Source organism: Rhinatrema bivittatum, chromosome 2 (genome assembly GCF_901001135.1).
Source record: "Rhinatrema bivittatum chromosome 2, aRhiBiv1.1, whole genome shotgun sequence".
In the NCBI taxonomy this organism is placed as follows: Eukaryota; Metazoa; Chordata; class Amphibia; order Gymnophiona; family Rhinatrematidae; genus Rhinatrema; species Rhinatrema bivittatum.
The window spans coordinates 598,657,255-598,684,129 of NC_042616.1; the positions used below are offsets into that span (position 1 = coordinate 598,657,255).

A 26,875-nucleotide genomic window follows, 5' to 3' on the forward strand; every position below is an offset into this window, starting at 1 on the left:
TTTCCTTTAGTAGCGACTCCATTAATCCAAGCACCACTGAGGTCAGACCGACAGGCCTGTACCTCCTCCATATTTCCACTTTTGTGAAGAGGGACAACTGCCTGACTCCAGTCCTTTGGAATCACACCTTTATTTTCCAGAGAATGATGGAACAGAGCCATCAGTAAAGCTGCTAGGACTTAAGCAACCTTAGTATCCTAAGGGGTATCCTGTACATTTCCATTGCCTTGCCCACTTTTAGTTTGACTAGTTCCTTGCAAAGAAAATATGTGATCAATAGTTCTGCTATTTCATTGTAGTTGCTTTTTCACCTCACAGGCTGTTCTCCTCTTACTGAGATTCTTTGTACTTTTGGAATGCAATGTATTTTTGTCATTATTACCTTTTCAGTCACTTCTTTTGAAAACTACAGTGGTCTCTTTTTCCTCTTATTTTCCTAATACAAAGAAATGTTGCCTTTACAGTGAATCCTTTTGGTTTAGCCTGTTGTTCTTCTGTTTCATCTAAATATCCCCACCCTGACAATGCCTCCCTAAATGACTCCCCCCAACGTCATAAAGTCGCCACTGCTGAACTCCAGGACTCCACCCTTGGTGTGACCCTCCTCTCCCCCTCTGCTCTTAGGATGAGAACTGGAGGAAGCTCAGGTGACCACTGACTCAAGACACTAGAAAAACGTTCCACATGTGTAAATAGCAGGTCCACTACCACCCCCTTTTCTTTTCGGTTCTGTTCCCATTAGCCTGAGGAGCGTTTCCTTGTTGGAAATCCAGGATCCCTCGTCCATTTCTGCAGACGGGAGACCCCAATCAGCATCTGACCAGCAACTCTTCTCCCTTAATTGCAATGGTCTTTCACTAAATCTCTATCCAACGTTTCTACCTGAATTGGAGGTCCGTAAATCACACCCCTGCAAATGGAAGTGCCAATTCCTCTTTCTCAGATAACCCACAGAGCCGCTTCTCTTCCCCATACCTCCTGCATTTCAGGTGCCCTGATGTTATTTTTTGATATAAAGTGCTCCTTCTCTGCCTATCCTTGCTGAACAAATTATAGCAGGAGTGTCAAATGCACAACCCGTTGATGTCTGTTCCATTAACTGGCCCGCCCACTAGTTTCTAAAATAGCATTGATGTTCTCTCGTTGAACTCATCTTTAAAAACTGTTTCTGTAATACAGCCTGTGCTTTCCTTGCGCCTGTACACAATCACATTGCATAAGTATCAGTATAAGCCAATGAGCGTTAACATTTGTGATGCAGACCTTTTTGATCAAGACAGCTTTTTCTAGTTATGAGACTGAAAGACACAGTAATATGATTGATTTGAAATTATTGCTTGAAATAGTGCTTGCAAATACCTTTAGAAGAATCCTGTGGTTGGGTGAGGAGGGGGCATGTAATATAGCATAGCATTTTTATCTATAATGTGCCTTATCAAACAATGCTCGAAGCATGGTACAATACTATAATATGTTTACAAGTAATTTTTTTTTTTTTTTTACAGTGTAGCCTACCAAGTGAAATGCTTTATATGGCCCTTGTAGCCAGATATGTAACTTTGACACTCGTATATTACAAGGATGGTTCTTCCATTAGGCTAACTAGGTGGTCACCTAAGGTACCAAATTTTTATTTTGGGGGGGGGGGGCAGATAGCAAAACCTCTAAGTGCTGCCTATCCACTTTTAAGGCATAGCACCACAAGAGAAAAGGGGATGGATGCTGGGTAGATGTGGGGCATGGAAACAGAGAGGAATCTGAGTGGGCAAGGGAGTTCTGGAGTTGGGGTGCTGGGCAGGAGTAAAGAAAGAGAAAGAGGATGCCTGGTGCTGCGAAAAGGAGGCATAGAGATGGAGGGTAATGCTGCTGTGCTGAGCAAAAGAGTGAAGGTGAGAAAGAGGAGGATGTTGTGCGGGCAGAAGAGATGAGATATGCTGGACATGGGGACAGAGACAAGGGATGCTGGGCACTGTGGACGGGGCAAAGGGAGACGGATGTAGGACTAGGCAGAGCATGAGATGTGGATGCTGAGTGGGGCGAGAGAAGGGGATGCTGTGCCAGAGCTGCCGCAGATAGGCAGGTGTGCAAGGGGGAGTTATGGCTGTATCCCAATCATGAGATTTGTTATGCTGTGTCTCTGTGATAGCAGCAATATCTAAACCCATGTCTGACATTAAGGTCTCCAAGTATGGAACTTTATTGCACAGACTGGGAGCATTTGTGAGGCTTGTCTTCCAGACATTACTACTTTCCCTGTCTTCTCACAGTATATTCTCACACCTACCCAGCTTATCCTACCCGTTCTTAACAAGTGGTTTTCTGGGATTCCCACTTTTGAGTGTTTCTCTCTTTACCTTATTTGTTTATGGGAGGGAAAAGAGGGGGGTGGGGGTGTCAATCCAGTTGGAGCAGCATTCACATACTAGGCCCCCACCAACCACCCAAACACATACACAATTTAAATGTAAATTCTGTTCAGTGTAAGATGAGTACCATGGTTCCCCTTTCAACAGATGCAGGCTGTCACTTTGGATATATCATATCACTTGATGACGCCCCCCCCCCCCCCCCCCCCCCCCCCCCCCCAGGACTCTCTTTGGCCGTGACAGGTTGGGATCAGCCATGGCCATGTTGCCATTGTATGAGTGATGCTGGAGATGTCCAGGGTGCCCCCCGCCCACCCACCTCATAATCTGGCCCTGCATCTCCCCTCCATGAACTCTGGCCCCAGTGGCAATGCATAATGCTGGCACATGTAAAGCATAAGCAGAGACTCACCATTTTCTAAAAAACTAAACTCAAACTTTATTCTACATTAGGATAGTGGATAAAACTGTCAATACTGAGCAATCAGAATTCATGGGATACAACAGTCAAAAGTAAAATCTTTACCCCAAAACATAGTATATGGTATGTCTTAGTGCACCAGTCGCTCAACATTCACGTGAAAATCAGTTCAATCTCAATCTCCCATATCACCATTTACCAGGACTATAAGGTTTACGTTCCCCTGATTACCATTCTTCCCACATCACTACAGTAAGCCCTCTGGTCATAGATGGCACAAAATGAAGCTTTCAAAGCCACCTCCACCAAATTCCAAAGTACACACACACACACGCACATACACACACCCACCATACCATCACAGAGCATTGTCCCGCCCAATACCCGCACACACCTACCTCACACACATCTGTACACCCACAGATGCTCACACACAATGGCCACACCCTCTCTCATACATACCCCACCTCCCCATACATCCCTAATCACCTACCTTCCCTGCCCTTCGCTCTGGTTTTCCTCAGTATCTTTCAAAACTTCCAATTCCCTACACTCCCTCCAGCACTCTATGGTTGTCCCAGAAGGGTTTTCTTCACCTTCCTCGGATATTAGATTAGAGGTAACTAGAGATTGTTCTTTCTCCTTTGGAACATTTTATCTTTGGACATTCGTATTGAGCTTAATTATATTAAATTTTGGAAAGCAGTTTAAAAGTTGGCTGTTGTCGCAGGCTTTCAATTGGTAACTGTTAAGAATCGAGCAGGATCACCTCCCTCCTCGGCGATGGTTGCTGGCAGTGGCTGCTTCCTGGAGCAGCGCGTCAGGCGGCGCACATGGTCGTGGCTCCTCCCCCCCCCTCCTCCCGTCACACTGGGCATCCCTGCCGGAAGTTCCCATGGTAGCGCGGGAACAGCTGAGATTTACACGCCAGCTCTGCTTCTCCTCCCTGTCTCAGCAACAGGCTGTTTCGTATGGAATTCGCTTTTGGTGTTTTTTTGCTTTGCCTTGGCCTTGGACTCTGGATTTTGGATAGTTCGCTGCCTGCCCTGACTCTGGTTTGGACTCTGGACCTTGGATTGTTCACTGCCTGTCCTGACCTTGGCTTGGACTCTGGATTGGGTTGCATGTAGTCTGCCTTGACTACTGGAAGGAGCGCTGGTTGAACCGTATCCTCTCTGCTGGTTATCTTTGGAGCCGGAGCCAGTCTTCATTCAGGGTGTCATAATGTCATAATGCCTCTGTATCCCTCCACGGTGAGACCGCACCTTGAATACTGTGTGCAATTCTGGTCACCGCATCTCAAAAAAGATATAGCTGCATTGGAGAAAGTACAGAGAAGGGCGATCAAAATGATATAGGGGATGGAACGGCCCCCTATGATGAAAGGCTAAAGAGATTAGGACTGAAATCATGATAGGTCTAGAATGGGAAAATGGGAATTGGTTATTTACTCTTTTGGATAATAGAAGGACTAGGGGGCACTCCATGAAGTTAGCAAGTAGCTCACTTAAAACAAATTGGAGAAAATTCTTTTTCACTCAATGCATAATTAAGCTCTGGCATTCATTGCCAGAGGATGTGGTTATGGCAGTTAGCGTAGCTTGGTTTAAAAAAAGTTTGGATAAGTTCCTAGAGGAGAAATCCATAAACTGCTATTAATAAGGATTAGTAGTTTGGGATCTATTCATTTAATGTTTGGGTACTTGCCAGGTACTTGCGACTTGGTTGGCCACAGGATACTGGGTTGATGGACCCTTGGTCTGACCCATATCTTATGTTCTTATGTAGATCAAAGAGACAAAGAGCACTGTATTGAAGTTCTATAGATGGTACCTTTTGCTCATTGATTTTAATGCTTATGTAGATCAAAACAAAATAAGCAAATCAAGGCATGATCTTGACTGAGTATTCCAGTAATTCATGGATTACATTGTAATAGTGGTGTGATGGGGGACGGGACGAAAGAGGGTGAAGTGTTAGCAAACTGGTTAGAAAACTGACAGGGAGTCAGGAAATGTAATCCCTTCTTCAAATGATGGCTATTTCAACACCCTGAAAAAAAACAAACCCCAAACCCTTCACACATGCAGCTGTTTTCAGCTTTGCTCTGTTAAGTTTTGTGAAAATTGGAACCCGTGCCTTACCCACACCAGTGTTTATGAGAAGGTCCTGAAATCGTTTGCACAGTTCTGACCCCCGGACTGGGGCAGTTGTATTTATGCAATCATTTCGGGACCATGTGCTCCAGACAGACTCCACCTCTCCTTTCTCCCTCCCTCCTTCCCACACAAACACATGCAAAGGGGGGGGGGGAGAAATCAGCCAAGAAGCGGGGAGGGAGCGAGCGAGCGCGAACTGGCAGAGCCTCCCTCCCTGCAAGTTGGAGCTTTGTTTTCATCTTGCGTTCAGGTTTCGTTGGGGGGTAGCAGCAGCAGCAACAGCAGCGCTACCGCAGAGCGAGTGCGCCCATGTAACGCTGCCCCCCGGGAGAAGCGAAGAAATAAAACAGTCGCCAGGAGGGAGGCGACCTGCGGTGCGGGCGCCCTTGGCTTGGATAAGGATGGCAGGGTGCCTCGCCGCCTCCCTCCCGCCCCGCCGGGGCTGCCCCTGCACGGCTTGCCCGTGACGGCGGAGGAGGGAGGATGGCGGCGGCGGCGGCCGCGAGCAGTCAGGTCGTCGGCGGCAGAGGCCGGGACGTGGCGGCGCTGGCGAAGCCCCCGGGGGGCGGCTGCAGCAGCAGCAGCCCGGAGCCCCCCCAGCCGCGGCGGCGCATGGACCCGCGGCGGCGGCAGGCTGCGCTCTCCTTCCTCACCAACATCTCGCTGGACGGGCGGCCGCCGCAGGACGAGGAGGGCGGCGGGGGCGCCGCCGCCGCCGGCAAGGCTCACCCGACCCCGGCCCCGGCTTCCCCCCGCGGGCCGTCCGCCGAGAGCCCCCGGGCAGCGCCGGTGGGCGATCAGCCCCGGGAGGAGCGCGAGGAGGAGGAGGACGCCTTCGCCCCCTGCCTGCAGGTGGCCGGGGCGGCGGGGAGCCGGGGCCGCCTGAACTCCTTCACGCCGGGGATGACGCCCAGGCAGGCGGGGCTGGGCTACTGCTGCCCCGAGCCCGGGAGCCAGAGCATCGCCGCCCTGGAACTGCAGCGGTGCCGGTGAGTGCGATCCCTCCCTACAATTACACACACACTACACACACACACTCCCTCCCTACAATTACTTACTTACATACACACACACACACACACTCTCTGGCTCGTGGCCTGTCAGGGTGCCTCCCCTCCCCCCTCCCTTGATCTGTAGTACACAGTGCACAGCATGCAGGAGACAGAGCTGCTTAACTTTTTTTCTTAGATTTTTTTTTTTTTTCATATATATGTTTTTTTTTAACATTTTGAATTAGAAATCCCTCCCTGGGGATCTTGGCAATCTGCTTTCTAGTTAAAAAACAAAAACTAGAAACTTTCAGTAAATGTACTAAAGATTTAGTCGACGGAGGAAATTGCTCTCTTCCAGACTTTCAGCGGGCTAATACTACAAATATTTAGCGACCACGTTTGCATTTTGTGTGCCTGTGTATGTGGAGAAGCTGTTTGAGGTTTTTTTTTTGCTCTCTGCCATGTGGAAAAGGTGCGCTGGCTGGCTGACAGCTCTAGACGGTTCGTGCCTCTGTTTCATGAATAGGACAAAATGTAAACTAGAATTGTTATATAGTCTACCAGAAGATTACAAAACGAATGCTTAAATATGAGGCTCGCCGATTTATAAGGCCGACCTTGGTAGATATCTCATGAGCTGCCAGTCTTGCAGGTTTGAACTTGCATCCTCCCTAAGTATGGAGCCTGTTCAGGATTTTCATCTGCAGGAAAAGGCTTGCTGAGCGTTCATTTGACAAGCCAGATGTTACAGTATCATTTGGTTATGATTTAATAATTTTTGGAATCCTAGGAAGATAAAGCCATATACTAGTGTGGCAAGAGTGGCTACCTCCAGCAGTTCAAACATGTCAATTATTTCCTATTACAGGGTCATCTGTTGGGTAGCTGAGCTGTAAACTAGGCTAAATAGCAAATTGCTACATTGCTGTATTTATTTAATCATTTGTAAATATTTTCACCTTAAATTCCATGGTCATGAAAGGTGCCAGATTGATCTAGTTGTAAACTGAAGGGCTATCCCTAGAATAGGATGTAGCAATTGTGGATTTTTATTTTATTTTTTATTTTTTGGAAGGGGTGAGAGAGTTTGGCACAGCACTGACTAGACCATATTGTGCCAAATATATGGTTAAATAGTTAAGAGGTAGAAAGGTTGTGGATTTTTCCAAGAGCATGGACAACAGCAGTGCAGGTTTCCCCATGCAATCCTGTCAGTGTGTCTTATCCTGGTCCAGGAGGAGTGACAGGCTTAAGCCATGGAGAATGAAGCACCCTAATTACACAGTCCTGGGCTTCTCAGCTAATGATGCCAATTAGTGCTGACTGTGGAGGGTGTTAGTGATGTGGACATGTGTCCTTCAGGAGCTGGACCAGACAGTGGTGTACTTTACTAATAAATGTCTTTTCTACATTTTATTTGATACTTCAGTAGGATCTAGATATCATACTGAAACCAAATACTATATTGTATTTAGTGCAGTGTTCTGGATAAACTACCGTTTTAGTGGTTATATGGCTCTCTTCTGTAATCTGCCCGTGTTCATGATTATAACAAGTTATCTGGCTCTGCTAGTTATGGTAAACATTTTATTGTCCATCCATCTACAGGAAAGCTGAAGACTAGCACTGTTGCTGATTTTAAACATGATGCGTTAGGTACAGCACGCAGCCACGTTCTGCACTGGTGTTATGGGACTGTGGGTGCCAGCTCCTTATTGCTTTGTGGTTTAGGTCCCAGTAACCTTTTGTGTTATTGTGTTATTGTTTGTATTTGGCGTTCTATGAATGTGTTTGTGTGCGCACGCCCGCACTGCTGTCAAATTGAGGCAATGCCTAAAAAAAAAAAACAATCCTCTACAAGTCCTGCTTTTATTTTTCGCCTAATACTGGAAGAGGGAGCTCAGAAGCAATGCGCACGTCTCCCTCATTACACAGGGTTATAAGTACAGCTCCTGGTCTGTTGCAGCAGTGAGGGTTAGAAAGCTCTGTGGCATAGATTTTCAAGATCCCTAGGCAGTTCTTTGGCACTTTTTAACATAGCTTGCATTATTTCATATTCGCACAGATTTTTCCTTGAAAAGGGTTTTCTAATCTATCCTGTGTGCATCTGGATCTTTGATTTTCTTTCTCCATGTTGGTTTTTGCCTTTTTTTTGTTTTTACATTCATTCTTCTATAATTCAGTTTCCTCCTCCTCCTCCCCCCCCCCCCCCTCTCACTCCAGTTTGCCTGTCTGTCAAGGGTCTGATTTTTTTAATTTCTGGCCTCCTGCCTATGTGCGATCTCCCATTCTATCTCTCACCTGTCCCTTCCCTCATCCCTTCTCTCAGTCCCCTTCCCCGCTCCCTCTTCTGCACCTGTGATACCACTATCCTCTCTCACCATTTCCTCCCCTTCTTCAGACTGGTCTATCCTCTGCCTCAGAATTTATCCCCACCTCAGCCTTCACCAGGCACCTAACCCCAATGATGACTTGCTGCTGCTGTTACCGGCGTTGCATGCCTGTTTACTGCACAGGTTCTCAGGGCAGTGGTGGTGCAGAGCATTGGCCCCTGGGAGATTGCAGCTGCAGGACACCAGTACGAGTTGGCATCGGGAGAGTGGCAGTGGGTAATTTGTCATGATTCTCTGACCAGAATCATGGTGGCCATGGAATGGTGACGGCACTTTTGCTGCTGTATTTAAACAGGAAGTGTTAGGTGTGATGCGTAGCCAAGTCCTGTCGAGTGTTATGGGATTGATTATTTATGTGCTGATGTAAGATGCTTGCTGCCAAATTGTTGATGCTGAGCAGAGGGTGCATTTACTAGGTGTTTGGCCATAGGAGATCAAGCGGTACAATTGAGATTAAAAGGTGTCTGCTAGAGAGATTTTCGAGCGCTGTAACAGAAAAGAGAAACTTGTGCTTTACCAGTTTATTCTTGTGATGTTTTACAGTGCTACTGTAATTTAAAAAAAATACTTTTTAAAAAATAAGGCAGTGCATTTGCGTGTTCTGCATTTCAGTACCATTAAGTTCTCCCAAATTGGCGTTTTTTGCTCGAAACCTTCATCCAGTAGGCAGAGCTGTTTTTGTACATGATCCTGGTGGTTCTGTGTGAAAGCATATGACTCTAACTGGTTTTTAGTGAATGATTGGGAATTAGCTCAAGTGGTAGAGCACTCTCCCTGCATGTGAGAGGCAGTGGGATCCATGCCCCCATTTTCCAGGTAGCCTAGTGGGTAGAGCAGCAGGCTGCAAATCAGGGAAACCAGCGTTCAAATCATATTGCCGCTCCTTGTGACTTTGGGCAAGTCACTGTACCCTCTGTTGCCTCAGGTACGCGCACGTGCATGTGTCAGTATGAAATCGGGTGCACATATACGCGTGAATAGCTGATTTTAAAACGCATGTGTATATGTTTAAAATTGCTGCGTCCGTTGCGCGTGCCGGCAAATGCGCATATCTGCGCCGGCGCGTGGCTCTTAAAATCTACCTCTTAGATTGTAAGCCCTCTGGGATAAGGAAATACCTACAGTCCCTGAATGTAATACGCTTTGAAGCACCAAAAAGCGCAATAAAAAAAATTTATGATTGTTTGTTTTGTGTATTGCCGAACAATCCCATCAGGCCAGCTGAGGATGCTTCGGGGGCAGCTTTCACAGTCATGTGGTGGGATCTTGCCATGCACCACAGTGACACCTATTGGTGGTATTCAGGGTGTGCATGTACTGAGACATGAAGAGTACCATGGTCAGTAGACACCTCCAAGGATAGCAGCAGCAATGGCTGACTTAAGTTCCTTGGGTGGGTTCACCTGTCTTCTCCTTTCCCATATTTATAAAAGACTTCAAAACAGAGCCAGAAAATTAGACTCGATGGATCTCTGGGCTTCTTCTGTTCTATACAATTATCTATGACAGTGGTTCTCAACCTTTTTCGTGATGCACCTGATGGACAATGCTCACTTGTGTGACACACCATTCACAATAGTCCACAGCTAAACTAAAAAGAAGCCTCAAGAATGACACAAGGGAGAGATAAGAGTATTCCCTCTGAACAGAAATATTAAATTTTTGTTTACAAGCTGCATTCTCTGTCCCTGGTGGGGCTACCAACTTTTTTTCTTCTGCTGTCACTTTTGGGCCCAGCAGGGGAAGATAGAACCAGCAGGGGAAGATAGAACTGGCCCAGAAGAGAAAGAAGATTAAGAACATAAGAACATGCCATACTGGGTCAGACCAAGGGTGCATCAAGCCCAGCATCCTGTTTCCAACAGTGGCCAATCCAGGCCATAAGAACCTGGCAAGTACCCAAAAACTAAGTCTATCCCATGTTACCGTTGCTAGTAATAGCAGTGGCTATTTTCTAAGTCAACTTAATTAATAGCAGGTAATGGACTTCTCCTCCAAGAACTTATCCAATCCTTTTTAAAACACAGCTATACTAACTGCACTAACCACATCCTCTGGCAACAAATTCCAGAGTTTAATTGTACGTTGAGTAAAAAAGAACTTTCTCCGATTAGTTTTAAATGTGCCCCATGCTAACTTCATGGAGTGCCCTCTAGTCTTTCTATTATCTGAAAGAATAAATAACCGATTCACATCTACCCGTTCTAGACCTCTCATGCCATTTCTCCGTGGGTTCTGGCAGGAATGGAGGAGCTGTGTCCTACTGGGTGAAGAAGTCTGCTTCGTGAACGATACAGTCATGTGCACCTTCCCTCCCCACACAATTAAAAAGTATGCATTTATAATAGATTTTATATGAAAAATGACATTAAAGTACAGTCTGAGGTAAAAAAAAATCACATCATGTATATAATATTTACATGCACTGCTGTGATGCCAACCAGAAAACCCTACAAAAAGGTAAAAGAAAAAAAAGACACTTATAACCCATATGGAATTAGGCCTATTGTAACATGTTCAGTGTGGGCTGAGCACTCAGAAAGTCTCGAGTAAAAGAATTATAACAATATAGTAAAACCTCCATACTAAAACAATCTAAGTGCCAGCATGCAAACAGTAACAACCCTACTTATGAAAAGGTAGAAGTGCTAATATTACATCAGGTCCTAAAATACCAATATACCTTATATTAGGAAAACAGAACAGGCCAGGCTGCTATAGATCCCCACACAAAAACTATACACTGGCAGAATACCTCACCTTGGTCATACATGCAGAATGCAGACAGACTCTCACCAAATACAGAATAAAAAAAGCTTACTGTAAGTATGAATAGAAATATACAGATAAAAACTGAACTGGAAACCACAACAGTACAACAATGGAAAAACAGAATCGCCATTCCTCATTAAAAAAAAGTCAAACATATAAAATAAATAGTAATAAAATAATACTTAAAAAATACATATTTCATAACAGCTGAAGAATAGAATAACATTCAACAATTAAAAACTCATAAAAATGTTCCAAACACCAATAAAACATTTCAAAACAACAGACACAAACACCCAATAATTAAAACTAATAAGGATTACAAAAAATAATCTCCTGCTCTCCATACCTGGCAACTTTTGATTTCACTGTGCCCTGAGATTGTCTTGGATTAGCAGAAGGAGAGGAGGGAGGTCTTGTATCATATCATATATGCACGTATGTCTCCTTCACTCTCACATGCTCAGTCTCACTTACACAAACACACAGGCTGTCTCTCACTCGCTTTTGCTCAGTCTTGTGCACACACACACACACATACACACATGCAAGTTGTCTCTCACTTTCACATGCTCGGCCTCACACAGGCACACATTCATAGGCTGTCTCTTACTCTCACATGCTCAGTCTCACACAATGCTGTCTCTCACTTTCACATGCTCAGCCTCACATAGGCAAACATACCTACAGGCTCTCTCTCACTCTCACATGCTCAGTCACACACAGGCTGTCTCTCATTCATGTGCTCAGCTTCACACAGGCACATACACATAGGCAGTCTCTTACTCTCTCACATGCTCAGTCTGACATAGACACAACACATGCATGCTGTCTCAAATGCTCAGTCATACACAGGCTGTCTCTCACTCTCACGTGCTCATTCTCACCACACAGGCTGGCTCTCACTCTCATTTGCTCAACCTCACACAGGCAAACACACACACAGGCTGTCTCACATGCTCAGTCTCACAGAGGAACACATACACAGGCTGTTTCCTCCTGGAAGCTCAAATAACAGCAGCTTCAGCCTGTTCTCCCTCTGCCCCTGTGGCCGATGGGACTCGTTCTCTTTCTTGGGGCCGCGAGGGCTGACGCTGTGCCTCTTCAAATTTGGCTCGCACTGCTCCTTCTCTTGTTCCCGCGTGGATCCAGCTCACTTCCTCTTCCAAGCCGTGCCGATAAGGAGGCCATACGGCCCGTGTTCTTTCTAGATGGCAGCTTCCTGCTGCTGTGTTCTGCCCGGTCTTGAAAATGCTGACAGCCCGGGTGGAGGAGGAGATCTCTACATTCTGCTGGAGCAGAGATGGGGGGAGGGAAGATTAGCCGCATCAGCGGGAGACCAGGGAGCGAGGTATTCTGACAGCGAAGGCCGAGACACACCAGCTTGTGCTTCGTGACACACTGGTTGAGAATCACTGATCTATGATACTGGATCAATCTTCTGAACAGTAAGGACCAAATGTTTGTTTAAATAGGAACTTGACAGCAGAAAAAGACCATATGGCTCATCTAGTCCGCCCATCCGCCCAATTAATTTAGCTTTATATTTCCCATCACTTCCTTAGAAATCCCTTGAATTTATCCCAAATTCAGATATGAGGGGTGGCTGCCTGAGGTGAGGGATAAAATGACACCTCCTCCCAGGAGCAATGCAGGTGAAATCACCAAGAGGGCTTGGAAGGGGGAGGGAGGGCTCCCCCTAGGGAGTGGCACTTTTGCTGATTTTTAATTCTGCGGAAGGGAGGGTCATGGGTCAGGGTTCCTAGAGGAGTGGCAGATACAGAGTCAGTGATAATATTTCTAGGAAGCTGGCAAGCCTGCACACTCCTAGGATTCTTATCACCTGCCTCACATGGGAGACTGGTGAATTGAGGGAATCTGTGTGTGGTATACTTTTAGGGCTGGTGCAAGTGTATTAAGACATTCTAGGTGAACCTTAACAGCCTTTTGTCTCCCCACACAATTAAAAATTATGCTTTTTTTTTTTTCATTTTAAAATTTCTTATTAACTCCTTCCCCAAACTTAAATGGGAGATTTTATATGGAAAAGGGACATTCAGAGTACAATCTTATGAAGTAAAAATATAATTTCAACATGTATATTATATTTACAGGCACTGCAAAAAAAAAAAATACTTGGATCCCACATGGTATTAGGTCTGTCATAAAGTGCACTGGGTGTGGATTTGGCCCACAGAAAGCCAAAGCCATGAATAAACTGAACTACAATTACAATAGAGTAAACCTTTCATACTGTAACTGACAGCACTCAAACAGTATCAACCCTACCTCTGAAAAAACAACACTGCAAATACTACACCAGGCCCTAAAACATCAATAAACCTCCTATAAGGAAAGCAGAGCAAGCCAGGCTATTGTAAAACCCAACACACAAACTACATACCAGCAGAATATCTGACCTCAGTCACACATGCATAACACAGTCAGATTTTCACCAAATACAGAAAAATGCAGGTCAAAACTAAACTGGAAATCGCAAGAAGCCAGACTGTATGCACTGCAAACATCAAATACAATCAAGAAATTTAAAACATCAACCATACCAAAAAAAAAGTCAAATCAGCTGATGAATAGAACATCCAATAATTAAAACATATACAAAAATGTTTTTCAAAAATTACCAATAAAATTACAAAACCGCAGACATATGAAATCCAGTAATTAAAACTAATAAGCATACAAAAAATCCCCCATTCGCCATACCTGGGAACTTTAGATTTCCAGTCACTGTGAGACTGGAAGAGGGCACACAAACCTTAACCTTTATCTCTCATTTAGACACTCTCTCACAGGCAGCCTCCTACCTGCTAAGTCTCTCTCTCTCTTTCTCAAACACAGATACCCTGGACCTCTCCCGATTTTTCTCCTCTTTGGCTTCAGAGTAACAGATGGCCCGACAGGTCCTCTTCTGCTGCCTTCCTAATGCTGGTGGGGAGTCGACACCCCGCCAGCACGTCTTTTCAATACACCGCCACAGGACCTTACTCCTTCATGCTGGTGGCAGCAGTTATCCTGCCAAATCCTGCTGACTTTAGAATATGATGGAGGGTGAGGCGAGACACTTTCTGCTGCTCCCAAAATTTGCCACCTGAAGCAGCTGACTCATCCTGCCTGATTATAAAACTGCCCCCTTTCCCCCTTCTCCCATAACCCCTTGATCTAGAGCCTCCTTTTACTGAAAGAGGCTCGCTTTCTTTACATGGAAACCTTTGAGATATTTAAATGCCTCTGTCATATCTCCCCTATCTCGCCTTTCCTCTAGGATATACATGTTTAGATAATTGTCTATCAGCATATGCTTTAGAACGAAAACCACTCACCATTTTAGTATCCCTCCTCTGGACTAACTCCATCCCGTTTATATCCTTTGAAGGTGCGGTCTCCGGTATTGTACACAGCATCCCAAATGAGGTCTCACCAGGGACTTATACAGGGCAGTATCACCTGCCTTTTTCTGCTGGCCAAGCATCTCTCTGGCACTTGCTGTTGTTTTTTCCACCTGTTAAGATAATCAGATACAATCACCCCCAGCTCCCTTTTGTGCTTAGAAGAATTTCACCTCCAATACTATACCTCTCCATTGGGTTTTTGCAACCTAAATGCATTATGCTGTATTTGTTAGCATTAAATCGTAGCTTTGCTAGATCCCTTATGTTTTGCACACCTTCCTGGCTGTTCACCCTGTTACAGATTTTGGCAACATTGGCAAAAAGATAAACCTTTTCCGACAATCCTTCCTCTAGGTCTTTCACAAAAAATGTTGAATAGAATCGGTCCAAGGACCAATCCTTGAGGCACACCATTAGTAACATACCCCCCCCTCCCTGCAGAGAACGCCATTTTCCACTACTTGTCGCTGCCCACTCAGCCAGTTTCCAGCATCGTCACTCTAGGTCCCAACCAAGGGTATTCAATTTATTTTTAAGTCGCCTATGTGGAACGGTGTCAGAGGCCTTACTGAAATCCATGTAGCGCTCTCCCTTTATCCAACTCTCTCTTCCCACAATCAAAGAAATTGATCAGATTCGTCTGACAAGATTTACTTCTCGTAAAACCATGCTGCGTCGGATCTTGCAGTCCATTGGTTTTCAAAAACTGCACTATCCTCTGTTTTAGCAGCGATTCCATCAATTTGCTCACCACAGAACTCAGACTAACTGGCCTGTAGTTCCCAGCCTCCTCCTTACTTCCACTTTTATGAATAGGAACTCACATCTACCCGTGTCCAGTCCTCCGGAACTACCCCAGACTCTAAAGAAGCTTTGGAAGGGTCAGCCAGCGGAGCTGCCAGGACATCTCTAAGTTCCCTCAGTGCTCACAGATGTATCCCATCTGGCTCCATCACCTTACCTACTTTAAGTTTAGTTAGCTCCTCATGATCACACTGTTCTGAAAATCGATTGAGGTTTACCTCACTTCCAATCATATTTGTGTTTGTTTTATGTGGGTCCTGCTCCAGGCCCTTCCACAGTGAACTCCGAACAGAAATATTCATTAAACATTTTTGCTTTTTCCTCATCAGCCTCCACAAGTTCCTCCCCTTTACCTCTGAGTCTCACAATGCCACTTTTGTATTTCCTTCTATCACTAGCATATCTAAAAATGTCTTGTCGCCCCCTGTTTCACCATATTTGCTATTTTTTCCTTCAATTTTAATTTTTGCATCCATGACTACTTTCTCGGCTTCTCTTAATTTTTCTTCTTTCTGCAATCAGGCAACCGTAGGACAAAACAGTGCAAAAAGCCTGCCAGTTAGTTTGCTGCCACAGTTTTGAAATGGAGGGAGAAGGGAGGAACCTGATTTGGGAATAAGCCCGGTGTCTGTGAACGAAGGCCTCCGCTTCAGCCGCAGAACCACCCCCCTGTCGTAAAATGGCAGCAAGTGGGTTTGGTACAGGGTATGACGGAACTGGAGGTTCAGATGTGGATGAAAATGCACTGTAACTGTTTTTCCTACAGACCATCCATGACTTTTCCTGCTTTGAGCTGACGCTGCAGCCCAGGATATCCCAATCAGTATCTGGCAGATTGAAATCACCTAGCAATAGCCAAAATAACCTCCCCCTTTATAGTAAGTTTATGAAAGTCTTGCATCTGTCTACTTTTAGAATACAAAACCTCTAATGTAAAACATTGCTATGGTATTGGAGAAAGTCCTTTTTTTTTTTTTACTGTGGTTGAAAGCCCTAATAAACATGAAAACTGATAGTGAAGCTTGTTACAGCAAAATGTTTGATATTTAATCTATGTAATACAATATATCTAATGGAAACATTACATCTTAGACTTGTTAGCCTATATTTATTTTCTTAGCCTAAGGAAGAAACTAACATTTTGGTAACCGTCTCCTTTCTAATGCCTTACTGGGAAGAGCAGACCGGAGAATCATTTCAGTTCTGGAAGCAGAGAGTGCTTTCGTCTTTAGCCTGGCGGAAAACCATCAGAAGTTCAGTGACCACATAGCCAGCCCTTGCTGCTGAAAACTAGCACTGAGGTTGTAGGGGCTGCAGCCCTGTCTTATCAGTCCGGCATCCCTATTCCTTTAGTGATATTAAACCATACCGTTTGATGATCACTGCTGCTGAGGTGGGCGCCCACCTGGACATCTGAGACATTATCTGCATTAGTGAGCACTAAGTCGAGTATAGCTCCTTCTCTCGTGGGTTCCAACATCATTTGTTTGAACAAAGATACTTGCATGGCATCCACTATCGCTCTACTATTTTTAGTTTCAGCAGATGGGATTTTCCAGTCTACATCTGGCATATTAAAGTCACCCACGATCACCACTTCTCCCTTCTTACCTATCTTATGGATGTCTTCAACCAGATCTCTGTCCAGCTCTTCCTTTTGGTTTGGAGGCCTGTAAACCACTCCAATATAAATGGATGCTCCGTCATCTTTTTTTAGGTCGACCCATAGTGCTTCTTCCTTGCCCCAACTTCCTTGCAGCTCAGATGCTTGGATGTTGTTTCTGACATAAAGAGCCACACCTCCCCCTTTTCTATCCTCTCTGTCCTTCCTTAACAAGTTAAAGCCTGGTATTGTTGTATCCCATTCGTGAGATTCTGTGAACCATGTCTCTGTGATAGCAACAATGTCCAATTCTGCCTCAGTCATTAGGCCTGCAGATCTGGAATTTTATTTCCCAAACTATGAGCATTTGTGGTCATAGCCTTCCAGGTACTCTCTTTAAGGTTATTGCTTTTCCTGGACTCCTTATGAGATTTTATTTGAGATTTGTTATTCACTTCACTCTTTCCTTTTGCAGTTGTGCCACTGTTGACAGAGTTATCCATCTCAATTAGATTTTTCTTTTGTTTATGGATCTTGAAATTCTGCATGCATTGTGTTTGTTTTCTCTTTTCTGGTAACACTTCAATGTTTTTCTCAAGAACTTCTTCAGTTTTTAATATAGAGAAGGCTTTTTGTTCTTTTTGCATTCGGTACATTGTGTGTCTCCTCATCACAGGTCTAATTCTACCAGAGCCCACTGTAATCCTGGATTTTAAATAATTTTTTAATGACCTGTTTGAGTGGGAGGGTGTACCTGTTGGCTGTCCATCTGTCAAGAATGGACAGTGCTGTGATACATTCTTTACAATCACCAATATCCTGCTCACATTTCACAATTTTCTTCTCTGCCTCCCTTAACACCCCCGTGGAGCAATCTGTTCAGAGGATGTCTTATCTAAATTCAAAATAGTCACCCATGTCGTCTCCAAGGTAACTTTCTTCGTCTTTCAAGGTGTAATGCTTGAAATAATGGAATCAGAGAGCTCAGCCACCAAAACATTATTAGTTACTTCAGAAGTGGATGCTCCCTCTATCGATCCTCCAGCTCCCTCCAAAGGCTGCAGACCCAACTGCAGACCCAAAGAGGTATTTACTGGAGCAACTTCCTAATGTTGAATAGGATCTTGCCTGGACAGCTCACCCACATGCTGTCATGGTCCAATATCATCATCCCCTGCAGTATCAGACAATATACCAGCGTTCCTTGCAGCAGCTAGGTAGGGCGGTGGGTATTGTAGCTCTGGGGACTGTGGCACTCAGGTCCGGGAAGCATAACTTTTATTCACTTGAAGACTCCCCTAGTACAACATTTCCGAGCCATCCTCTCCCCACTTCATGAATTGGTCAATGGGACCTGACAAAGAGAAATCTCCAGACATTGAGGGTTGGTTCAATGCTTCTTACATTTCCTCCTAGGTATTTCCAAAGTTAATGAAAAATGAAAGATACAGCTGTGAGGTGTTCCTTCAAAGCCGCCATCTTGGATCTCCTTCCAATTCCGTGTTTCTTGAGACAGTGTTCAGAATCAGTGTCTGTGAAATAATAAGTGAACCCCTGCTTTCCTTGGCACAATTAATTGTTTAATTAGAATCAGATGCTTAAATAATTGAGTAGCAAGTAAACCATACTGCAGAGTAAACCTGCACAGCTGAGTTTGGCATCCTGCCCTATAATAAAGGTCTAAAATGTTTTCACCATAAAAGTTAGTGGAATCTCATCATGCCACAATCACAAGGAATTTCAAAAGATCTATGAAAGAGAGTAGCTTATCTATCTGGACAGGGTTACATGATCTTTCGAAACATTTGGGGCTCTATCCATCCACTGCCAGATAGATAGATAGTGTGCCAATGGAAAAAATTGAAGACATAGTGACTACCCAAGAGCAGTTGTCCTACTAAGATCACCCATTAAAAACCAGAAAGTAGTCTATGAACTCACAGAGAACCTCAGATGGGCATCTAAATATCTGCAGGCCTTTTTCACTGTGTCAACCATCAGGAAAAAAACTGAATGGGAATAGTGTTCATAGGAGGATAGCTAGGAAGAAACCACTATGCTTTAAAAAGAACATCGTTGTCCATCTCGGGTTTGCCAAAAAGCATTTGGGTGACCCAAAAGATTTCTGAAATAATGTTCTTTAGATAGTCAAAAATGTAACCTTTTTGGTCATTATAACAAATGTTTTGTTTGGCAAAAACCAAACACTGCCTTCCAAAGTAAGAACCTTATCCTGACTGTCAAGTATGGTGGTAGAAGTATCATAGTGTGGAGCACCTTTGCTGCATCAGGACCTGGTTAGCTTGCAGTCCATGATGGAACCATGAATTCTGCTTTCTATCAGAAAATTATAGAGGAGAGTGTCAGGTCATCTGTCTGTGAGCTGAAGCTGAGCTGAAAGTGGACCATGCACAAGACAACGTCCCTAAACATTTGAGTAAATTTATTGTAGAATAAGCCATTGAGCCCGTTAAAACAGGCGAGATGTTTGTTTGGAAAAGTGTAATGGAAGAGCCGAAGAAGAAAATTAGAGTTGATGTCTACAGTACACTTTTATATATTACGTCTTCTGCGCATTCGCGGCACGTCGGTCAGAGCTCTCTTTTTCTGCGCGGTCAGAGCTGCTCTCCTCTGCGCATTCACGGCACGTCGGTCAGAGCTCAAATATATATATTGATGGCCGAAGAAGAGATTTCATGTTGTGGATTGGTCAAGTCAAAAGTCCTAATGAAAACGCTATAGAATGTTGTGGCAAGACCTGACATGAGCTGCTCATGTAAGGAAGCCCTCAAATGTCAGAACTGAAACAGGTCTGTATGTAAGAATGGGACAAAATTCTTCAACGGCAATATGAGAGACTGACAGAGGAAACGTTTAGTCAAAGTTATTGCTGCTTAAGAAGGTGCCACCAGTTACCGAATGATGAGTTCACGTACTTTTTTTCACACAAGGAAACCTGTTGTTGAATCTTTTATCTTTGAAGAAACAAGTCAGAAAAATAGGATATATTTTTATTTATTCATTGGGGTTATCTTTCTCTCATAGGGGTTTATATTAGAATCTAATCATGTTTTTTTTTTTAATGAATTGTGCTAAATTATAGACCATCCTAGGAGGTTCACAAATTTTTTCTCGGCACTATATTTGTAAGTGGATGCAGATCTTGGAAACATCTTTATAGCTTTACTGTCATAATTCAATAGCTTTTCTAGGCAATGGTTAAATACAGTAGATGAGAATATGTACAGTATATACAAATGCAGCATGCATGGAATGGGAAAAAAGAAAATCACATCATTTGTGTCTGTGTTAAAATACTTTTTCCCATTGTGTCATTGGCAGTGGCTCAGACAGAACTGGAAGAAAGGTTGAAAATGGCTAAGAATGTTAAGAGGCACTTTGCATGTGGTGATCCTCATGAAAAATGAATATCCTGTAATGGAGGGCTTTGTCAGAATCCTGCCGATGCTGTGCACACACTGGGCTATTTGTTTTCTTAATGGTATTCATTGAACAGTTCCAAACAGAAGTGCAAATGTGATGCAGTTCATTAAAGCACAAATGTTGTCAAAACAGAAACAAATGAATGAAAATTGGATACACAGAGTACTCAGCATTTCAGAAGTATTTTAACTGCATAATCTTATAAGATGATAAAATATTCCATCTGTATCTATGATTAACCCTTTCCCACTTTTACAGTTTAATTCCCCTCCCTCCTCTCTTACCCATATGGCATGTCCTGGCACCTCAGGTACCCACGCTGGTCAAGGGGAGGGAAGGAAAGTTCCCTTAGAAAGCAACCTGCAGTGTTGCTCTGGCACCATCGGGGGTCAGTGCAGTAGAAGTAGGCACCTTACTACCCTCCTCCACTGCTCTGGTGTACCATTGTCCTTCTCACCATCTTCCTGCACAGCAGGCTCAAATCTGAATCTCCTGCTCTACAGTGCTATAGCTGAACCGTCTTGATCAATCCCAAAGTGAGGCCTAATGCAAACTGTTTCCAGTTTGTTGTTCTGTTGGGTGTACAAGAATTGGTCATGCTGTTCACAGGAGAACCCTAGTAGGTGAACATCTTGTATTCCTGGTGATGTCTGTACCACTGGAGAGTTGTCAACCTTCCTAAGGCTCTGTTTATATTTTGATCGATTATTTTTGTGACATGAAAGAACAAAAACATCAAAATGAATAACTTTTCGGTAGTGTCGCAATGACCATTTTCCCATTTCTCAATTATATGGACACACAATGATAGCATAGCCAGATATTTATGGTGTCAAAGAGTTGCACATCACGTCACGAGGTTGAAGTTACCTTCTTTACTGACTCTTGCTGAGATTTTGTTTGTACAACAGTTTTATCCAAAGTGTGGTACATGCACATTTTCAGGGAATCTATACAACAGACATTACTTTAATCAAACTCTCCAAACCTGGTATATGTTTTGGCACAGCTGCATAAAGGGATATTTTTTGACAATAATGATGCATTCATATTGAAGCTCATCTTTTTCTAGGACATAGGTGAATCTTGAATTCTTTTAACTAGCCATATTTCAGACTTCATGTCTTAGGCTTCCCTTATCTTTTCTTCTGAAAGATGGCATTTCTGCATAGCTCACTTGGCAAGACCCTCTTCCTCTCCTTGAATCTTAACCACATTCCAAAGTAGGAATAGGGACTGTGCTTGTTAGAGTGCTGTGATGCTGTTTCCACAGCTCCTGATCTTTAATCTAGTTGGCCAGCCAATTACATTTCCATTAAGCAAAGCTTCTGCTAACCAGAAGAGACGTGCAGGTACACTGGTGGAATAACTATATAATACGCAAGACTTGAAATATTAGAACATAAGGTGTATCATGCTGGATCAGACCAAGGTCCATTGAGCCCAGCATCCAGTCTCCAATATGGTCAATTGCATCACAAGAACCCAGTAAATCCCAAACTGTAGACCTATTTCTTGTTGCTTACTTCCAGGAATAAACAATGGCACTCCCAAGTCTACCTGGCTAATAATGGTGGACTTTTCCTCCAGGAACTTGTCCAAACCTGGTTTAAATCTCACTGTACTAGTTGCCCTGACCATGTCCTGGGGTAGTGGATTCTGTTGCTTTATTGTGCCCTGAGTGCAAAATACTTCCTCTGGTTTGTTTTAAACCTGCTGATTGATAGATTCGTGAAGTGTCCCCTTGCTTTAGTGTTATTTGAAATGGTAAATAACTGTCCCTTTTTACCCATTCCACCTCACTCATGATTTTATAAACTTCTATCCGGTCTCCTTTTCCAAACTGAAGAGGCCCTAATCTGTTTAGCACTTTTTTCTTGATCTGCTATGGTCTTTTTTTTTAAGACGGGATGGCCAGAACTGCACACGCTACTTCCTTTTTCATGCGTGCCATCGTGAGCATCTCAGCATTTTTCTCTCGGGTTCATCACTTCTTAACCTTTTTCTCCTGTTTTTCAGCATGGCCGGAAGATGGCTATTAACTTAGTTGCCACCATATTAGGTCAAGGTCGCTATGAAGAACTCGCTTCGCTCTAGGTCTATATTGATTTCAATTCCGTTGAAACCCCTACAACTACAACTGCTTTCTCTATCTACAGCCCTTACATTTTACTGCTGAACATCCAGTCTCTCTTTTGAAGGCAACTGTCATACATAATTTAATTTTTCCACACAAACCTGACTGTTTCTGTATCACAGAGACTTGGTCTTCAGATTATGATGCTTTTTGCTCCAGGATACGAATCAATAGAAGGGGGCGGAGATGTTGCAGTAATTTACAAATTCTCTCTTTCTTTGATCAAGCAATCTGCGTCAGTATCTTCCCCCTACGAGCTGCTTTTTCTCACTTCAAATCTGTTTAATTTATGTATCATTTACTGCCCTCCAGACTTTCTCTTATATTTCTCCTTTCTTTGAATTTTTGCTATGTTAAAAAGTTGATTTCAAGAAAACAATAATATTGGGAGACATTAACGTGATGTGGATTCTTGCTCCCTCTCAATCACTAGCGAGTTATTGTTAAAGCCCATGAAAACCTGTGCAGGTAAACCTCCCAAGTGCACCTGATAACACCAACCACCTACAAAAGTAAAAACTGCAGGAATCCAACCTGGAGCAATCCATGACGCTGAAGACCATAAAATCCAGATGCCTGATTTATCCCTCTGGTGCTGTTTTCAGAGCCTTTAAGTATATTAAAATAAACTTGGTGCCCGATATTCAGTGCTGCTTAGCTGGATAAATAGTGCCCCTGAATATCTGGCTATGTTCAGCAGCTGCCACTTAGCCGGTTAAGTCACTTATTCAGCTTAAGTAGTTAGCCGGATGTTTAGTGGTCAGTGGGCAGATTGGGGCAGCATTACTTAGTGGTTTAGTGGGCAGATTGGGGCAGCACTACTTAGCTGGATATGTGCTGATATTTGGATTTACCTGCTTAAGGTAACCAGATACGTTTAGATCTGCCATAGAGTGGGTCTAGCTTAGCCGGATATAAGTTATCCAGCTAAGTAGCACCCAGTATGGATATTCAGCAGGATAGCCATGCTGCTGAATCTCCCATGTAAGTTAGCTGGATAAGTTTTATGCGGCTAATTTATGTAGACGTTTTCTTCTGAATATCTACCTCCCTATGTCTAAACAGAAATAATAAAAATGAGGGCCTGGACATTTCACAGACAGTTTTTTATTAGGTGTGATTTTTTTTTTTATTGAAGGAAAACAAGAGACAACATTTTTTTTAGAAAGGTCATGTCTGTTTTTCTGTAACCTCCTATCGGTGGGGAAACCAGTGGATGGATTTTGATGAAATTTGAGATTAGAGAGGTAGACCCTGCATGGAGTTGAAAATAATATTTTCAGCAAGAGGAGCAGATCAGAAGGGCTGGCAGAGGTTCCTTGGTCCCTACAGCCCAAGAAGAAGTGGAGAGAGTGGAGGGGGGAGGGTAACAAAGGTTTAGTGGAGCAGAGTAAGGAGGAGGAGGATGCAGATGAGTGAGGGTAAGTGCCGGAGGTAAAGAACAGACCTTAGAAATTTTCTATAGCGTGAGCACAACTTTGCAGTCTTGTTTGCCATTCAGCTTGAGCGCTTCGTGCTGCTTTTGGCACTGGCTTCAGATCAGATTAACGCATCGCCACTTAAATGAGCATTAAGTGGCTTCAGATTATTTTGACTTCTTGTGCTTCCAAGCCCTGGCAGGACTGACCTCATCGCTTGTGTGCCTGCTTGAATTTTAAAGTGGGATTGGATAGCTGGGTAAAGAACAGAACTTGGCAGTGAGCAAGTAAACCTTGCAGCTGGCATGGTAGCACTGAGCAGTAGATGAACAGAGCAATCTAGCAGGATTCGAACTGGAGCTTTATGGCAAGGGTGGGAGAATTGTGACTTGGCTGGAGAGTGCACAACAGCGTCTGTGAGGCTAGTGAGGAGTCTGGTAGCATCTGTGCTCTGCAGGCTGTGTGTTTTGTTCATGGCAATGCATAGCTTCAAGCCAGCTGAAGTTGTCGGGGAAGGAGATTGCTGCAAGTGGATTCATCGCTCTGGCAGGCAAACTTTCAAAGGAGGTGATTTTTTTTTTGCCATATACCAAAAGCGATGTGCACCAAGCTGTGAGACCTTGGATTTTTCCTAGCCCACTCATCTAGGCCGGTAAATAACAATCTACTCACATAAATTGAACATGTGGAAAATCACCCTCCCTCAACTTAGCTAAAGGTAGAGGCGGTGGCCCTCTACTTTTCGGGCTTTTTAGAGAGCATGTGTTTCCTGGAGGGAGGTGTGGTGTTTTTTTTGTTTTTCGTTTTGTTTTGGGTTTTTTTTGTTGGGAGAGGAAAATCACCTGCATCGATGGATCATGGGTTTGAATCTATATGCATTTTTCATATAAATGGACCTGCAGAAAGAGTGGGTATGAATGACCCCAGGTACTTTTGTACTCAGGGCAGGACTGAAAGCGAATGTATGGGCCTGCTTTTTACTTTGAAAAGAGGGGCAAAGACTGTTACTTAGGAAGTATCCGTCCACCTCGTCCCATGCTGTGCAGTTTGAAAATGACCCCCTTGATGATTTTTCCGGTGTGATTTCAGACATACCAGGGCAGATTTCATGAAATTTAAGTAAACGGGGAGGAGGGAGGGAATACTATTACGTTCATTCAAAAGCGGCAATTTTATTCCTTTTTTTATTTTTTCTATATTTTTATTCTTCATGTTGTAACTAATTTCTCTGAAATACAGCTGTCGTTTCACTTTCTTCATACAGCCAAGAAGTACAAAGAGCGCTTGTGTCTGGGAAATCTTTCACTTTCTGGTCTCCTTTCCGAAGGAAAAGAAGGCTTATGAGCTCACCTAGGCGAGGGTGTGTGTGTGCCCCCCCCGTAACGTTTTTGTGTGTGTCCTATCCATACCACATTCCAGGTCATGTTGGGGGTGAGGGCAACCTGAGGACTCTGGCAGGTCTCTTCCCCCCCCCCCCCCCCCCCCCCCCCACACACACATCTACACCTATCCACGTACACATTGTGGATGCAGGCGTCCTGGAAAGAAGGCGTCTTGTTAGTTCTGGGGACAGCTTCTTGTCCAGTTGTTTTTGGATTTTAGAAGATCATCTTTACAGTGTTTTGAGTTTGCTTTTGTGTGGGATGCTATGCCCGTTTCTCTCGCATTCTTTTGTTACAGCAGGGGTTTTTGGCCTAGTTTTTAATCTTCCTTGCTTAGCCATATGTAACAGTATGGATTCGTGCCATGCTGTATATTTTCACGTGTGCTACAAACCATTTTAATCACACATACTGCTTTACAAGGGTGACTGTTCTGGCCACTTTGAACTTTATCCCTCTCTTTCTCCTCCTCAGCTTTTACTAATTGGTGTTTATCCTTGGTTTGTAAATTACATTGAAGCTTTTTCTCATGAGCCTAAAGCTATATTACCTAGTTCCAAGGTGTGGTTTATCTGCTATGACAAGCTGACTCCCTTCTTGATACTTCAAGATCTATGCACTAAGCTGTATTAAAATCGATCATTAACAGTGGTGTTAATCCCTTAATTTCCAGCAGTACATTGGGTATCAGGTTTGTAACACACACACACACACACACACACACACATACATATGTATTCTGGGCCTAACATGCACATGGTAGAAGGCCCAAGTGCATCGGGCTTTAAGTTAATTCGTTAACACACATAATTTAAAGACAGTGTTGCGCAGAGCTATGAGGGATGCAGTCAATACATCCTTACGCTCTGTCAGTATTCTGGGTTGTCCTTCATCAGGTCCCATTGCCGCTTTTCATTGTGTTTATGCTTACCTATAAATTGAATAATTCACAGTCATTGTTGCACCTCCATCTTGCCTTTGGCAAATCTCCTTCCCCTTAATCTGTATACATTGAGCACAAGAACATGTTAATTTTTCTGTTTCCTGCTGCTCCTCTCATTGCTAACCCCACTCTCTCCTTTACTGTTATCATTATCAAGTTAGACTAGTACCAAACCACAAGAGGTGGGTTTGGAATTTTAAGGAATTCAGCTGAGAAATATTCTGCAGTATTGTTTGGTTTTTTTTCCCATCAGATAAATGTCAAGAGGTTACTTTTTCAGAATTTCACGGACTTGTCTATTTTCACTTTTTCCTTTCTTGACCAACAGCGATTGCCTTTGCAAGTTCATCTTTAGCTAATTAGTTTTTCTTAAAATTACCTTATCTTCCCCACCCCCTTCAAAAAAAAAAAAAAAAAAAAGCCCCAAACAAACGTACTCCAACAAATAACAATTTAAATCAGCTTGGGAAAACTAGCTGAGTGCAGAGCTGGGGCAGAATTTAGCAGAGACCGAGGCCTTCGTTTCCCGGATTGGCCTGTGCAGCCTGTGGTGGTTTCTGTCCTGAGCTGCAGTATCGGCTGGGATACGCTGAGTCATGCGAGTTAGCAGCAGGATGTGAAACTGACTTCA

At 43.8% G+C, this 26,875-nt stretch overlaps 1 protein-coding gene across 2 annotated transcripts in view; it reads left to right on the forward strand.

Moving 5' to 3' along the window:
• The first annotated feature begins 5,059 nt into the window (after positions 1-5,059).
• CABLES1 (Cdk5 and Abl enzyme substrate 1) overlaps positions 5,060-26,875 on the forward strand; it is a 190,726-nt gene continuing 168,910 nt past the window's right edge. The window contains exon 1 of one of the 2 annotated variants that reach the window (XM_029591126.1): positions 5,060-5,935. In XM_029591126.1, the coding sequence (XP_029446986.1) occupies positions 5,430-5,935 (506 nt within the window). In that variant the 5' untranslated portion in view covers positions 5,060-5,429. The remainder of the gene's footprint in view (positions 5,936-26,875) is intronic. The other variant, XM_029591125.1, reaches the window with a different exon arrangement.